Source organism: Platichthys flesus, chromosome 20 (genome assembly GCF_949316205.1).
Source record: "Platichthys flesus chromosome 20, fPlaFle2.1, whole genome shotgun sequence".
Classification (NCBI taxonomy): Eukaryota; Metazoa; Chordata; class Actinopteri; order Pleuronectiformes; family Pleuronectidae; genus Platichthys; species Platichthys flesus.
Window position 1 is genome coordinate 13,370,872 of NC_084964.1, and position 15,570 is coordinate 13,386,441.

General features: G+C 41.4%; 3 protein-coding genes across 4 annotated transcripts; all 3 read right to left on the bottom strand.

Moving 5' to 3' along the window:
- Positions 1 to 308: 308 nt before the first annotated feature.
- On the bottom strand, positions 309 to 4,591 carry bub3 (BUB3 mitotic checkpoint protein). Of its 2 annotated transcripts, none has more exons than XM_062378729.1 (8): positions 4,410 to 4,591; positions 3,391 to 3,585; positions 3,229 to 3,298; positions 2,952 to 3,103; positions 2,393 to 2,551; positions 2,048 to 2,225; positions 1,600 to 1,838; positions 309 to 668 (listed from the first exon to the last, which is right to left on the bottom strand). In XM_062378729.1, the coding sequence occupies exons 2-7, from the start codon at positions 3,583 to 3,585 to the stop codon at positions 1,618 to 1,620; spliced, it is 975 nt and encodes a 324-aa protein (XP_062234713.1). In that variant the 5' UTR covers positions 4,410 to 4,591; the 3' UTR covers positions 309 to 668; positions 1,600 to 1,617. The 2 variants fall into 2 exon arrangements, with proteins under 2 accessions (XP_062234713.1, XP_062234712.1); XM_062378728.1 differs by having other exon boundaries at positions 1,622 to 1,838; positions 4,410 to 4,590.
- Positions 4,592 to 6,269: 1,678 nt separating this feature from the next.
- On the bottom strand, positions 6,270 to 7,640 carry hmx3b (H6 family homeobox 3b). Its single transcript, XM_062378581.1, has 2 exons — positions 7,237 to 7,640; positions 6,270 to 6,955 (listed from the first exon to the last, which is right to left on the bottom strand). Exons 1-2 carry the CDS (start codon positions 7,517 to 7,519, stop codon positions 6,360 to 6,362), a joined length of 879 nt encoding a protein of 292 aa, XP_062234565.1. The 5' UTR covers positions 7,520 to 7,640; the 3' UTR covers positions 6,270 to 6,359.
- Positions 7,641 to 10,242: 2,602 nt separating this feature from the next.
- Positions 10,243 to 14,867, bottom strand: acadsb (acyl-CoA dehydrogenase short/branched chain). The gene is made up of 11 exons (XM_062414054.1): positions 14,745 to 14,867; positions 14,205 to 14,370; positions 13,992 to 14,092; positions 13,681 to 13,887; positions 13,340 to 13,510; positions 12,471 to 12,596; positions 12,289 to 12,381; positions 12,094 to 12,183; positions 11,844 to 11,981; positions 11,364 to 11,463; positions 10,243 to 10,863 (listed from the first exon to the last, which is right to left on the bottom strand). The coding sequence occupies exons 1-11, from the start codon at positions 14,775 to 14,777 to the stop codon at positions 10,787 to 10,789; spliced, it is 1,302 nt and encodes a 433-aa protein (XP_062270038.1). The 5' UTR covers positions 14,778 to 14,867; the 3' UTR covers positions 10,243 to 10,786.
- Between the last annotated feature and the right edge of the window lie 703 nt (positions 14,868 to 15,570).

Genomic DNA, 15,570 nt, shown 5'->3' on the forward strand with positions numbered 1-15,570 from the left:
ATGAGAAATCCAAAAAAAGAGCCTCTTAATCATTTTTATTTTAGTTTGCCAGACGCAGCCGGTTCATCCAGTTTAGTGGTTTTCTCCATATTTCCCCCCTGGTGATAAAGCAGGATCTGGTTTAGGCCACAGACCTCAGATGTCTATCAACACGGGTCACTGTCTGGGGGCAAGTGGAGCCTTCGGCAATACGAGTGGATCATCGCTTTCCCTCAACACATTGTGAAGAGAAGCTTTTCTGCCCAGACACATTCCTGGGATTTCTCTCAGGTGTTCTTTTTGGCTGTAAGTAAATGTGACAGAGTGCGTTTGTGCTGTTGATCAATGTTTTATTATACAAACAGAGCTCAAAAAGTTTCAGTGTTAAAAATGTAAGAGTCAACAAAAAAGACCACAAAATTTGTTTGTGTTGATGACCATGCAAAAGCAGAAAAAGGTGTATTTGAATCAGACAACAATGCATGGTCATTGGAACATACATGAAAAAAAGAGAACTATATAACAAGAGCCAGAACAGAAAAGATTTTAACAGACAACAGTTACAAGAAATATCAACTGTATGGAACAGAAAGAAATGACAGGAGACATTTTGATAATGGTACACTGGATACCAGCAGATAACCCAAACACACGCAGTGGGAACTGTTGCAAGGTGGACTTAGGTTGACCTGTAAAGTAGAAAAGAAGAGATTCAATCAACTTGAGTCATATCTGCAGCAGTTTGTGCTACATTCAAAACTATATGTAGGTCTGAGGTTTGACATCCATTCAGTCTAATTGACTAATGTGGAGAGAGCTATACTAACCCTAACCCTTTAATGATGATGGAGGGCAGATAAACGAAAATAAAGGGAAAACCAGCCTGTATAAAAAGCTGAACTGAAGCCAGAGAGTGTGTGAACGCCCTCAACTGCCACAAATGGCAAACATAGTGGCACAAAGATCTGGAAATACAGACATTATTGGCACATGGAAGGTCAATGTCCTCTTTTTCACAAAAATATTCTTAGCAACCGGTCGGAGAATCTTTCTGAAGGGAAATCATTAAACAACAAATAGACAGTTGCACCTAAATGTTGTGAATGTTTAAGTTAAATGTCCTGTGATTTACTGGATGGACTCTTTAATGCAGTTCAGAAAAAATTCCCTATCACGGTTTCTCAAATATAACAACCTGTTGGTTTCTCTGTTCCGTGTGATAATAAACATATGATCATTCGGCTTTAAGCTGCTGGTTGGACAAAGCAAAGCTTTCTGAAAACATCTCCTGCTATCTTGTCATTTTATAGACTTAACAATTTAATCAATGTGACCTTCAATTTAACACTGTAATCCTGCCACTTTATTCACCATTATAATGTACTGCATCACTTTGTACAGCAGAAGGTTTCCATGTGTCTGTTATGACAGCACAGATACAAAGACTCACAGGAGGATTTTTCAAGCTCTGATCTGTGCATCTTTCAACTGTCGGATATTGAAAAGTAGACGAGCTGAGATAAAGATCGGCATATGCTACAGGTGGACGTGCTCCCTGTAAATACAGCTGCTCATAGATTCAGTGAGAGGCAAGGTGCCACATTATGCAGGAGTACACACCCGCGGGATGAGGAAGACTCACTTGGGCTTCGTCTCAGCATCTGTGACCTGGCGGATGAAGATGGCATCCTCCGGGTGACTGATGTCACCCTTTTCTTGCATGTAGGAGGAGGCGATGGCGAGCATGGTGCCGTCGTTACTGAAGGCAAGGGAGGCGATACTGGTCGGGTACCGGTGGAACTGGCACAGGCGCTTCTTGTTGAATGGGTCCCAGATGTTCACAAATCCGTCCGAGCCACCTGGTCGAAGGGGAGACCCAAGGTCAAGCTCAAAGGATTTAGAATGTGTTGAGATATGGATCTATAATGACAGCTTGCTCCACGTGTGACCTTGGCAGCTTAATGCTGAAGGTTACAGGTACATCTCTCAGCGTTGCAAAAACAAATTATCCCATTACAGAAACAAAAACATTGTTTTTATGAAGTAGCTACTAATGAGCGAGTCGTACCTGTGGCAAAGGTGTTGTGAACACTATGAAATGAGATTGCATTGACGGGATAAACGTGCTCAATTCCATCCTCCTTCAGCCTGTGGCATTTGAAGGCGTATTTCTTCTTCTGAACCTCCTGACTCGGGTCCAGATACTCCACAGCTACACGTCCCTCGATTGAACTCAAGACATAGCCCTGCAGCCAAGACACAAAATACCAAGTTACCATTCCACTTCTTCCCATTAACACAGGAATCTGTTTGGTAACATTATACTCTGTAATGTGTAAATTACCCATCAACAGTTCACTGCAAGATTTATTAGTACTGTGTAAACTATAATCGATTGGGATTTGAAAGGTACCTGCTTGTTGGGGAAAGCTCTGATGCTGCGTGTCTGATACTTAAGACTGGACTCTCTTCTTTGCTGTACGTAGCCCATGTTCCTCAAATCCCAGACCAGGACTCTTCTTCCAGCTGTGCCGACAATTAGTCTATCTCCGGCCACAGAAAGCGTATACACCTTTCAGAAAGATCACATGTATGAGACAAGAGGGAGAAGACACAGGCAATACACACACAAAAAGGTAACAGTGAGATGTCACTTTTTTCACCAGGTTTCCATTTTCTCTCATTCATACTGTAGTGTAAAGTGTTCACAATAAACTCATATTTATCATCAATATTATCATGATGTATCATCAACATCAGGTCAAATGCAAGTACTTTTTGAACAAAATATTTTTATTTTATAAATAACAATCAACTCGGCAAGGAACTAACAATTATACGTAAACTAAATTGTTAAATCTTGCCATCCTTGAGTGACTGTACTATAACAACTAAATCTAAGTGTTTCTGACCCAACATGCTCATCTTATTAATATCTTTAAAAGGACAATTGCATGCCCCTTGTGCTCTACCTTCTCAGGCTGAACAAAGGTGCCAGCGTTGCAGGGCGTCCTCGGGTCCCACAGCCGAACCGATCTGTCCCAGCTACCCGTTACCATGACATTAACCTCTGGGCAGTACTCCACACAACGGATTGGAGCATCGTGTGCTCCAACTATTGTATCTGTTTAAAGAGAATATTGTGGCAGTCAATAGAATGAAAAAATTCAGCACATTACACTCTTGGATGTGAGGAGTTGTGATACTGCCTGAAAGCTTTTATTGCTACTTAACCGGTTTGTAACGTACCTTGGTCTGTGTTCAAATCATGAGTTTTTAACTGTGCATCTAATCCTCCACTCCAGGAATGTGTTGGGTCCTGCAAGTTAAAAGGTGATTGTTATCTGGATATATCAGACAAAAGCTTTGACGAGACAACAAAGACCATATGTACAAACATCTGTGACCTACATAAAAAGCACAGTCAAGAACTGGAGCTGTGTGCTGGTACTTCATCCGCATGGTGTTGGCGCCGACATCGAAGAGACGGACCGTGCAGTCCCACGAGGACACAAGCAGGAACTGAGTTGTGCTGGGACTGAACTTGACGGCAGAGATGGTGTCCTCTGGTCCCTGGTTCAGTTTGTACTCATTGGAGCCCGTCATCTTCAAGAAGGGAAAGATAACAATCAAGACTAATGGACAATATAGAAGGTATAAACTTAACTTTAAAACACAGTTTAACGCCACAAACTGATGCTTTAAAAACTACCATGGAGTCAAACCGCTATGCATCTGTCGCTCTCCGTATATTTATGTTGATTCAAACAAGTATATAGACTTTATCATTGTTATTATAGCATTATATGTTTAAAGCTTTACAATTTTTTTATTTATTTGATGGACTTTATAGATAATTTCATTATGATCCACTGATGTGTTGTTTGGTTCTAAATATCAAACGTAATAACTCTGAAACGTGATATTTTAAAATAGCATGCTTTAGTATTAACAGGCATCTTGTTGTTTAGTGACATTTGACGCCAGAGCTCCTCACATTGTTGACCAATATCAAACAAACAGGTCCTTGTCGATATGACTGGATATGCCTCAGTGATCTAAGCTCGTCTTCTCGCTGAACTCCCTGGAGGGAGCCTCTTCCACCGTCTGACGTGAGGATCAATGTGTGTCCTGCTTGTTATTAGCCGCGCCCGCTTACATTGGCTACGAGTTTAGCTAACAAGCGCAACCGAGAGCTATGCATGCGCCATGTGAGCTCCCTAAAAAAACACGATCTGTTACTGAAGATCGATGGAAGGTGAAGTTTGATTCGCAGCGTGTCTCGCGTTTGCTTTTATTCCTAATCACCGCGAACCGCTCCACATCATCCAGCAATTACACCAAGCCCACGCCTGTTGTTAGCCGTGTTTGCTAACAGTGACGACAACGCGGGCTACATACGCTGAAATGAGGCGTTTTATTTCACTTACCGTGTCAGTTCGGAGTCTTCCAGACGAAAACGATGCTGTGTTAACTGCGCCTGTTTATTCCGCGCTGGTTTACGGTAATATAATCATATAAATAAGGTGGGAAAAGGCCGAACGGCTAAATGTGTCTGCGCTAAGCTAACTCCCCTCCTAGCAGTGCTGAGTTCTGCAGACAGAGGAGGCTGATTGGTTGGAATGAACGGTTGAATTCCCGCCTGCGATGTGATTGGCCGGTCGAACACCGACGTTTACTTCCGTTGTCTCAGCACATATCACGTGACATAGGACTGCTCGCTGTCTCTATTTGTCTCTCCACCTCTCAGTAACACATTTGTTTTATGTTATTCTATATTTCATTAATACAATATAATATAATAAAAAACTATAATTTAAAGGCCATAGTAAAGTAGGAGATTTTTAATTTTTAAATGAGACACAATAATCTACACACAGCTTTTGTCTTTCCATGTTAACACGTATGTAAGTTGATGTAAGATAAACTTCTTTCTTTTTCTGTTTCTGTGTGAATTGAGTTTGACCCAAAAGGTCTAGTTTAATAAAAATAATTTCCTATATAGGCCAGCAGGTCATGTAATAATAATAAAAATGAAAATGTATTTACTTTTTAAAACCCGCGAGTGAAAAGTGAGTCCTCTTCTCAGATGCAAAAGAAGAATAAATGCCCAATATGATTGGATTCATGAAAAATTTGCTTTGAAATGTATTCTTTGCTTTTTTATTCCCATGTAACAACTTTCATCTACAGCCTATATGTTTTAATAATCACTGCCTATTGTTTAGCGTTTTTATTGATTATTAAAGAAAGGATATATGTCTGTATATGCAGCAGATCAATACTGCATGAGCTCATGTTTGTGTCTGAATAAAATATTCTCCGATGAAGAAACACAATTCTCAAATGGTCTTTGACATTGAATGTAATTGAATGACACAATTCTCAAGTCATCAAATGAAAAAAAACTGACCATCATTATTTAACTTCAACACTATTTAAGTTTTGATGTTTTTTTTTTTTTTATCTCTCCAATACCTGCTCGGTGCCTTAGATATTTGAAAAATAGACATTTGATGAATAACACATCCCTCCGTACTCACAAAGGTTTGAAAACCAAGATTTTAACAACATGATTAAACCAACAATCTTTTCTTTTCCCTCATGTACATCACTCTTGAACATATTTCTTTTTGGAAGGAAATCTTGACTGAGTGTAAGACCATAAAATATACAGGATTTCAATAACAATATCAAAGGAAAAACACACACAAAAAAAACATTGGTATTTTTGTCTCTTTCATGGCTTTAAAATCACCAGCAAAACATTGCATCCTTAAAAACAATGACATCTCCTGCAGCTTTTCTGGTTATTTTGTCAAGGATCACATGATTGTCCTCACTATTACATGACAAAGAGAAAATTTAATTTGTTTTTCCTGCAGAAGTGTAACTATAGGTAGTCTAATATGAAGCCAGAAATATTGCACAATGTTGGAAAATGCCAAAATATTAAATTCCACATGTTTTGTACAAACACTGACACAAATCTCTGTAAAATACATATGGACAGTAAACCCTGTTTAAAGCAAGTTCTTTTTTTCCCTAAGGGAACAGCAACCACTTTAAGAACCGTAATGATTTCACCTACAATAATATCAAGAATAATAATTATAACTTTTGAGTGGGGGCTGTAATAGGTATTTTGTGTCTTGCTTACACTTCAGCAGGATAAAGGACAAATAATAATAGTAATAATAATAATAATAATAATAATAATAATAATAATAATAATAATGATAATAATAGTAATAATAATAATAATATGGACTAACATGGTGTCTGATTAATCTACAAAATATACAAAATGTTTTTAATTTTGTTGCTGAAACTCACTCTCGTTTAAAAACATATTTACAGCTGAATGGACGCAGTCAGTGTTAAACAGGCCTCAACAGTGGCACTGGGTGGGAATAGTACATGTGGTGGGGAAAAGCCAGAAGCGACTGGTTTCCCGGTGAGTTTGCAGAAGGGCCCCCGGTCGAGTCCGGGCCCCCGTGCTCGTGGTACAGTATGGGAACCCGCACAATCCTTTGCGCCGCCGCATGGCTCAGGTTGGCCGCCTCCAGCTCCGCGGCCAGCTGCCTCTTCCATTTATTCCTCCGGTTCTGGAACCAGATCTTCACCTGCGTCTCCGTCAGGTGTAGGGACGCGGCCAGGCCCGCGCGCTCCGAGCTGCTCAGGTAACGCTTGATGTCGAAGGTGGACTCCAGCTGGAACACCTGGCTCCGGGAGAACACTGTGCGAGTCTTCTTCTTCCGACACGGCTTCTGGTCAGCGTCCAGCTCGTCCGTCTTTTTCCTCCAGTCGTCCTCCGGGTCTAGCTCTCTCTTGGGCTCCTCCGCGTCGCTCTCGTCCAGCGTGACCTCCTCGTCGGCGCTTTCCTCTTTGACATCCTGCAGGTCACTTTTCTGGATGTCCGGGGAGCGCCTGTCCGGTGCTTGGGATGCCTCCCTCGGGTTTGCCTTCTCAGACACTGAAGGAAAAAACAAACATTTTATCAGTTTTTAAACATGATCCCACAGTGGCAACCGCATGTATTTAATTAATTGCATATTCAGAAACATGCGTTTTGTAATATCGATTTTTAATGAAGGATTTATGGACATGGCTCCTTAGAATTAATAATTATTCTAAGAACAATTCAGTCTCCATGAAATGAAATGTGCAAAAAAGGCCTTTTGCATTAAAACCACTCAAGTTTTTTCAGAGCACAAAACTGCAATATCCTCATATGCAGATGTAAAAAATATTCACCTCCGGTCCTCAGATGAGCCCCAAGCGTGTATGGATACCACCAGGTAGACGCTCTGTCCAGATACTGCCCCGAGAGTCCAATCCTCTGAGGCGAGGGCAGCTCAAACCGAGGGAAAGATAATTCGCCGAGCCGGGAGAAGAAGCTGCCCTCAAACACTCCTCTGGACGAGCCCAGGAAGCTCTTCTGCTTCGCGGGTTTGTCCTCGATGTTCAGAAGGTTCTTTATGGAGAAGGGTGAGTCTTTTGCTGGCTGGCGAGTCTCCTGCGCATCAGAGTCTGCCATCACCGTTTTACTGTCCGATGTGGATCACCATCAAACAGAACTTACCAGGGGGGAGAAAAACCTGACAAAAAGATATCCTCGGATAAAATGATTTATGAGAGGAAGAGAGAAAGAGAGAGAGTAGAAGTCGGACCGAGCTGCATGCGTCCACCTCCCGAGGATGATCTGAGCGAGAGGGCAGGGATCAGTGCGTCAAACATGCGCTGGATGGATGGAATGATGGAATCAAAAAAATGCCTACCAAGTTAAAACGCGCTCGGTCTCTGCTATTGGACAGGTAAAATAGCAAATGGGATTTGAGATGACACCTCAGGGGGCTGTGACGAGAATAGACTCAGAAGAGAAAGGCCGCGCGCAAGCGTTTTGGCTCCGGGCTCAACAGTGAAGGCGCACACTTATCATCCAATTAGAGGGAAGAGGAAAATGTCTCAATATTTTAAGGGAGGTGCAGCACAATCGCCGGCCAGTAAATTCAATCAATGGCACGGGGATCTTCACACTTTAACTTGGCCTTGGCACAATTATTACGCAAATTACGCATAGATTTTAAGCATCACGAAAGCCACCAAAATATACAAAAGACAAATAAAAAATAAGCAACATCCAACTTAACAAGTCTTATGTTTCTATTCAAAGACACAATTTGCTGACACAATTTGTCGATACATATCTCAACCTGATCCATCTGCTTCAGAGTTCCAGCATCCCTCTGTTCCACCTCTGTGCAACGGGAAACCAATATGCACCGTGCACTTCACCTGCACCGGAGCTCATTGACTTCGGTGTAATTTTATTAGGCAGGAAGTGCTACGGGCGGACATCAAATTGAATGTTTATACCATTGTGATAAAGGCTTTTCAAATCAGCTTTGGCACAAAAGGCTGCAGACGCACAGAGGCAGCAGGTGGTGTAATGCAATGAAACAGCAAGTCTTGTCTCTGCCACAGATTATAACAACACTGGCTGGTGTTTGGCTGCAGCAGATTGTATGTGATCAGATTAGATGATAATTTAGTAGAAAATTAGCAGTGGGCCTCCTCTGTATTGTTTCTGCTTTCAGATTGAGATAACGTGCAATAATATATTGAGAATGCAACATGCAGAGTGTATAAGATTCTCTTTAATCTAAATCTGTCACTGATAAAAAAAAAAACAGCATCTAACACAGAAGTTATATCTGCCAATGCAGTGATATAAATGCACCTATTTAGGATAATTTGAGGTGAAAGTTGCCTCGGAAATATAGAAAACGAACCCAGAGTGAATTCAGCACTTTTGATTTAGACCGAACCTGAAGCAGATGCAGTGGAGCTAATCACACAAATTGAATTTGCTCAACCTGCAAACATGCAGCCTGTCCTTTCAGCTCGTGGAGCAGCTCTCCAGCTCTAAAGGACAACACTGGGTTTTGTGGAAAGCTACTTGAATCCCTGCATAATTAGAGGTCTCATGGCTGTGTTAAAGATGGGGGCGGAGAAAGAGGCTGCTTGAGCTGCGTTTGCCAGCTCCAAGTGAAAGGGAGGATAGCTGTGTTTTCAACAGATTATGTTCATTAAACCGGGGCTCGTTCCACACACAGAACAAGTCGGAGTGGGTCAGAGGGGAAAACGGAGGACACACTCAATCAGTGATGCTAACACAGGCCCCTGTTTCCACTTCACTGCTTTGTCAGCAAACACGGACCTGATGCTATTAAATATATTCTAGAATATCTGTCTGTCCGAGCTGACATTCCCCTCAGAGTGATGGGAAAACACTGGAATCATTTAGAAGTAGAGGTTTACATCTAAATATATATTTCCACACAATTCTATCAAATAACAAAGCCTAATCTATTTGAATACAGTTGTAATCAGATGACATTTCATATTTTGTTATTTGTGATCAAGACACCACATCTTAGGTTATTCTCTGCCACAACATACAAAAAATCAAGATAAACATTTCATCATTATTTAGTAGCAGAATCAGGAAGTGAGATGATCAATAAAACATGAGAAGGATGAAGAATTCTCTGTCAAAATAATACACTGTAGGAAATGGGTCTTTTGTTTATTGTTTCCTTTTCTTCTCACAGTATTTGCTTTATCAGTTTAATCAGGAAAATTCATATTCTAACAGATGCAATCCTCTGCGATCAATCGGATTCTTTTATTAAAGAAAGATGATAAAACAGACACACAAAGAATGGATGTTTGTGAAGTTCTTATTCATTGCCTTTCTGTAATCCAAATGTGGCTCCTGCTGATCTCTGTTATTGCAACATTATGAATCTGACTTTTATCATCCTTGTTAATGAATAACTCATGTTGGTAATTGTTTCTTGTTTAACAGATACACAGTAAGTAGCATGTACATAATGGGTCATGTATAATAGCTGTTAATGGTCCTATACATGTGAACAAAACTTGCCTGCCAGGGGTAAAACAATAGTCCTCATCTTACTCGGAGGCCAAATGTGATCAATCTCACCTGAAAAATTATCAGTGAGGCAATTACGGCAGGCAGGCGGGCTCTTTTCATCTGAAGCACCGGTGTAATTAAATTGGTATAAAATATCATTAGAGGTGACAGGCTGTTATGAGACATGATAATTTACTGCTCCTGCACCGAGGAGCCTCTCCAGTTCAGGGTTCTGTGGTCACTCTGGAGAATGCTTCCATCTAGTGGCAGAACTAAATAATACTCTTCAAACGGGCATCAGTGACACCAGAAACAGATGATTTACAGCATATTATAAGATTTATTGGATTTGATAGATCACTGTTAACATTTGATATCGTGTCTCATTTTTGCAGCAAAGAACTTAACAGGATTTACAAGGCATGAAACTGTTACATTACAATTCAGTATCCTGCAAAGACAATACTGACGTCTGATTTCAGTCATAGCTATCCTCCTGATAGCACTGAAACGTCTAAAACTAAGATCTAAAATAATATCTTAAATAATTCTCATATTGGAACACAAATACAGTTATTTGAAATTATTTGTTAATGACATCTCAGTAAACAGAAGAACAAATGAGGACAAAGAGATGTACAATTGAAGAATGCTGTCATGTTTCAAAATGAAGAAGTGACAATAGAAGGCAAACGGAACAATAAAACTTCAACCCCAAAGCATGGGAAATATAACTATTTATTAATCAGCAACAGCGGTAGTGGGAACTACTTTACAAGTGTACAAGTTGAAATTGTAAGAATACTTTATGATATGGAGTGTAACACAGCAGAGTGCAATCGATCAGGTTCCCGTTGGAAGTGTCTAGTAGTCGTACTCCTTATCGATGAACTTGGCTATACTGGAAAGCTGAACATTCGTCGTGCCCTCATAAATGGTGCCTAGGAAATGAGCACAGAACAAAGTATTAGAATAAAATCCCTGCAGAAAAAGTTAAGTTACATCCCCCCTGCACAAAGAACTACCCTATAGCTTCACTATCATGACTAAGGGTTAGGGTTAGGATTCGGGGTTGGGGTGAGTGGGGTTTTTACGCAGATCACTCTGCCGGAGCTCCAGCTGAAGAACGAGGAAACCAACGTGGAAGTGATGAGAGGAAAAACGACATGTTGCCCTGGCAGTTTCTTTGGCACCGTGTTTGTATAACGACACTCTGAGAGGGGGAATTCCTACAGAGTCCCGTTACAGCCACTGCCTCCTTCTCCACCTCACCCTGGTCCAATCAGAGGCAGTTACACTTGACCCTCCCGCAGCCCTCGTGATTTGTGTTCTTTCCACCTTGTGGCTTTAGTGGCAGTTACACAACTCAACTCTGCTTCACAAACAGTCTGGAAACACATGTCAACAGTGATCCAGAGGTTATTGGTCCAGTTATACTCACCAATTTTACAGTCTCTGTAGTATTTCTCTATGGGATAGTCTTTTGTGAAGCCGACCCCTCCCATCCATTCAATGCACTTCGACGTGGTTTGTGTTGCAAGCTGTGGAAAATAAAATGGATGCTTCAGACCGAAAATTTAAAATATAAGAGACTTTCCTGGACAGGATAACGACACCTCATACTGTAGAATGCATAAAACATGTAACACAGTAACAGTTATAAAACAAGCCATAGATTGAGCAAATCTAGTTTAGTTCCTCTAGATAGTCAGGACCAAGTTCATGGAGGGCCCTGTATGTAATTATAATAATTTCTAAAATAATTCCTTGTTTTTGGCAGATAGTACAGGTTTGATTCTGGCAATACATCTCAGTTGAAAGAAGCTGGACTGACTGAGCATGGTAATATGAGCTTCAAAGATCCAATGCTGGTCGAAAAGAACATCAAGATCGTGAAAAGTCCTTGACCCAGAAAGCTCACCTCTGCAGTGAAGTATTTAGCCATGCAGGCCTCCTTAATGAAAGGTCTCCCAGCTTCCTTCAGACGAGCAGCGTTGTACGTCAGCAGCCGCGCGGCCTCGATCTGCGTCGCTACATGCGCAATTTGGTGCTGCATGCCCTGGAACACAAAGAGTTCCACAACACCATGAGCACTCGCTGAACAATGCGCCGGCTGGCAGAGTAGTGTGATCGATCATAAACATGTTAGGTAAAAGAGAGGAGACGATCACCTGGAAGTCAAAGATGCGTTTTCCGAACTGCTTCCTCTGTCTTGTGTAAGGAATGGTGTTGTCGAAGCAGCCCTGTGCCAGACCAAGCATCTGAGACACAATGAGACAAAGTTAACATGCAACAGGTCTTATCTTGAGTAGAGCACATTGGGATTGTTTTGAACTAAATCAAATAAACACAATCTCATGGTCTACCTGACTTGCAATCCCAATCCGGCCCTCATTCAACATGCCGATGGCATACTTGTACCCGTGACCGATCTGACCCAAAATGTTCTTCTCTGGCACCTACAATGAAGAGCAGGGAAGTTGGGAAGAGTCCAAATGTGTATTCCTTTCACATGACTCTGGTTTATGCACAACGTGTTTGCTTGTACCTTGAGATTGTCAAAGTTGAGCGGGCAGGTGGAGGACGCACGCAGGCCGAGCTTGTTCTCCTTTTTGCAGATCTCGAGCCCCTCGGTGTCCCGATCCACGATGAAGCAGGTGATGCCTTTGTATCCCTGTCCATCACGAGAAAATAACAATGATGATATATTTGTAATCACAGGAGCGCACATCTCTGGGAAGTTTTAGACAGCTTCCTAGTCAATAAAATAAAAATCTAAAATATGTAATTTTTCAATATTTCAATATGACATGTGCCTTGGATAAATACTAACTATTGAAGCATTATGTTTAACTTGAGTTATAGATCTGTGTGATTCTGTTGTTTGTGATGACATTCTTCAGATGTTCAATTGGCTTATTAAATCAGTTTGACCAATAAGCTTGTGTGTAGGCACTGACTTGTTTGTACTGCGCGTGCCTGTTATCAGGGTAAACATCAGGTTCGGACACAAAATACAGACTGTTGTTGAGTGTGGTTAAGGTTTGTCTAATTTCCTCTCGGACTTGGTCGAGTTCGGAAAGAATTCTTTTTTAAAGAAAAAATACCACACAATATTTGACCCCAGGTTATCCAATAGGAGGATCTACTCTTTTGTTTCATAATCATTATAAACGAAAAATATTTGGGGTTTGGATCACTGATTCCACCAATTAAGATATGAGAAGATTTTAAGCAATTACATTTCGCATATTCCACTCTTTTCTGACAATTTATAGTCAAATCTTTAGATAATTCAATAAATAATTTACCATAAATTGCATCCTTATAAGTAATTACTCTCTATTGCACAAAGTGTTGTAATTTATGAGCTGCAGTAAACAACGACAGCAAAAACAACGATGGGCAGTTACTCACAGCAGAGAAGTCCACATTGGCCATCACCAGGAAAACACCTGCGTGCTCTGCATTACTGATCCACATCTTGGATCCGTTGATGATGTAATAGTCCTTGTGTTTCTGAGCACTTGTCCTCAGAGAAAAGGCGTCACTCCCCGACTCTGCTTCGGAAAGGCAGAAGCTTCCGATCTGTGGGACATGTCGACACAGGTACATGAGGAAGCGCAGGAGAGCTTCCAGGAAATGCAGAATGTGCCGAATCTGTGACGTGATCTGTTACAATTGTTGATGGTCCACCTTATTTCCAAAACAAAAGAAAGAAAGTTGATTTATGTAACAAGAAAGATCTAACCGCTCACCGTGTCAGTTGACAGTCGGCTGAGGTACTGCTCTTTCTGAGCTGGGGTGCCCAGTTGGGTGAAGAGGGTGTTGATCAGCGTGTTCTGGATGTCACACAGAACTGCCACCGATGGATCCACCTTCGCCAACTCCTCGATGACCAGAATGGAGGAAAAGAAGGTCGAGCCGGTGCCACCGTACTCTGGGTCGATCTCGATGCCCATGAGCTGCGAAAAGGTCAACATACGAGTCATTCAATAGATTTAAAGAAAGGCAGCGACTCAAATGTAATGACAACTCGGATAAAAACGCAAATAAGTAAATGACATACGCCTTGTTCAAAGAGAGATTTGATCACTTCCTCATCCATGACAGAGTTTTCATCCATCTTTGACACAAATGGAGCGATGCGCTCTTGGGCATATTTTTTCACTGTCAAGACACAAAAAGAGACAGATTTTTAGGGTTCTGAGGACTTTCGGTCTCCAGCAGCAGCAGCAGCAGCAGCAGGGCTCGTGTTTCCCCCTCCACTCCTCCAGCTCACCTGCCTCCCTCATCATGTTCTCCTCCTCCGAGTAAGTCTGCAGGGGAGGGAAGGAGACCCCCGCGGCCGCTTCGTGTGAAGCCACGTCCGGGGCAGATCTGGTGGACCTGGCCCTCCATCCAGCCTGGCATGACCCCCATGGTCGGGGGGTCAGTCTGATGCAAGACTGAAAACATAGGACATACCCAGATGACACATATGCAAACACACCGACTACACTGTTTAAACAACGGGGTTTGTAGCGTGTAAGGTTCCACAAACAAAACGCAAACACAGCTAATGCATTCATACTTTTAACTTCACTTTAAGATGTTAATAAGACTTGGATTAGTGTCTTCAGCCATTCGAAACATTACTGACAGTGATACGCTGCTTTGTTGTTAGCTAGGAACCCAAAACTAGCACGGTTTCATGGGATGCTAGTGCTAGCGTTAGCAGCCTGTTGGCTAATAACATCAATGATAAAGAGCTAACCCGGTGGGGAAATGCTGAATTCAGAGCAGCATCTTAAAGCACGTAAACAGAAATACTGAGTCTCACCTTAGAAAAGATCCTGACCAACGGAGCGGCCATGCTGGGTTACGAAATGTTTACATGCTGCCTCCGCGGACCGCAGGACATTTGTAATTTTGCCATATTGATGCACTATGATGGTGACAACTGTCAAAGAGAGCAAATTAAATTCCAACTGCACTGTAAGGCTATATTCATCGTGATCATCGTGGATGTGAATAAAAAAAATCGGACACATAGAAAGCTACTGATGTCAGAGCTGTTATTATGGGTAGTTTGTTGACGATAAGATTTCTACCGACGGTACATGAAGGCAACATGAGTAAGGCCGTCAACTTTATGTTGTAATGTAGAAAATATTTTCTCTGAAGTGTGTATCAAAAGCATTTCAACCAATTGAGGTGTTCAGTTGAAGGGGACGATATGGAAAAAAAGAGGTTAGTTTGTGGTTTCAAAGAAAACAGTGTTGCAAATATTCGCCACTTGAGACTGTTTTTGTTTCTGATTAAATTACAGATTTAAAGTTAGAAAGGGGGATCAGTCCAGGGGGGATCTTAATTCAACTTATATATAATATATCCATGATTATAGGCCAAAGATTTTTAAAGTGGCCCCAGACAGTTTCAGGTGAAGGCAAGGTAAAATATTAAAGTTTTTACATCAGTTCTCAGAAGAAGATCATGTATAGGTTAAAGTGGCCGTTCACTGTTTATAGATACAGTAGATTTAGGTCAATCTTATTGTTCCCACCACTTTCCCTGAGCTAGAACCTGATAAAAAACGTCACTACCAACCAAAAGGTTGTCTCAGTGTATGTCAAATAGCAATATGAGGCCATATTTGGAATTAAATT

Excerpts from the sequence above, each read along its gene's own strand:
- acadsb (XM_062414054.1), bottom strand. The coding sequence starts at position 14,777 with ATGGCCGCTCCGTTGGTCAGGATCTTTTCTAAG. Across the intron at positions 14,093-14,204 it reads GAACATGATGAGGGAGGCAG|TGAAAAAATATGCCCAAGAG; the intron begins GTGAGCTGGAGG and ends GTGTCTTGACAG. Across the intron at positions 13,888-13,991 it reads AATCTCTCTTTGAACAAGGC|CTCATGGGCATCGAGATCGA; the intron begins GTATGTCATTTA and ends ACCTTTTCGCAG.
- hmx3b (XM_062378581.1), bottom strand. The coding sequence starts at position 7,519 with ATGGCAGACTCTGATGCGCAGGAGACTCGCCAGCCAGCAAAAGACTCA. Across the intron at positions 6,956-7,236 it reads GGCTCATCTGAGGACCGGAG|TGTCTGAGAAGGCAAACCCG; the intron begins GTGAATATTTTT and ends TTTTTCCTTCAG.
- bub3 (XM_062378728.1), bottom strand. The coding sequence starts at position 3,585 with ATGACGGGCTCCAATGAGTACAAACTGAACCAGGGACCAGAGGACACC. Across the intron at positions 2,552-2,951 it reads CCTTTGTTCAGCCTGAGAAG|GTGTATACGCTTTCTGTGGC; the intron begins GTAGAGCACAAG and ends TCTTTCTGAAAG. Across the intron at positions 1,839-2,047 it reads TCACAACACCTTTGCCACAG|GTGGCTCGGACGGATTTGTG; the intron begins GTACGACTCGCT and ends CCCTTCGACCAG.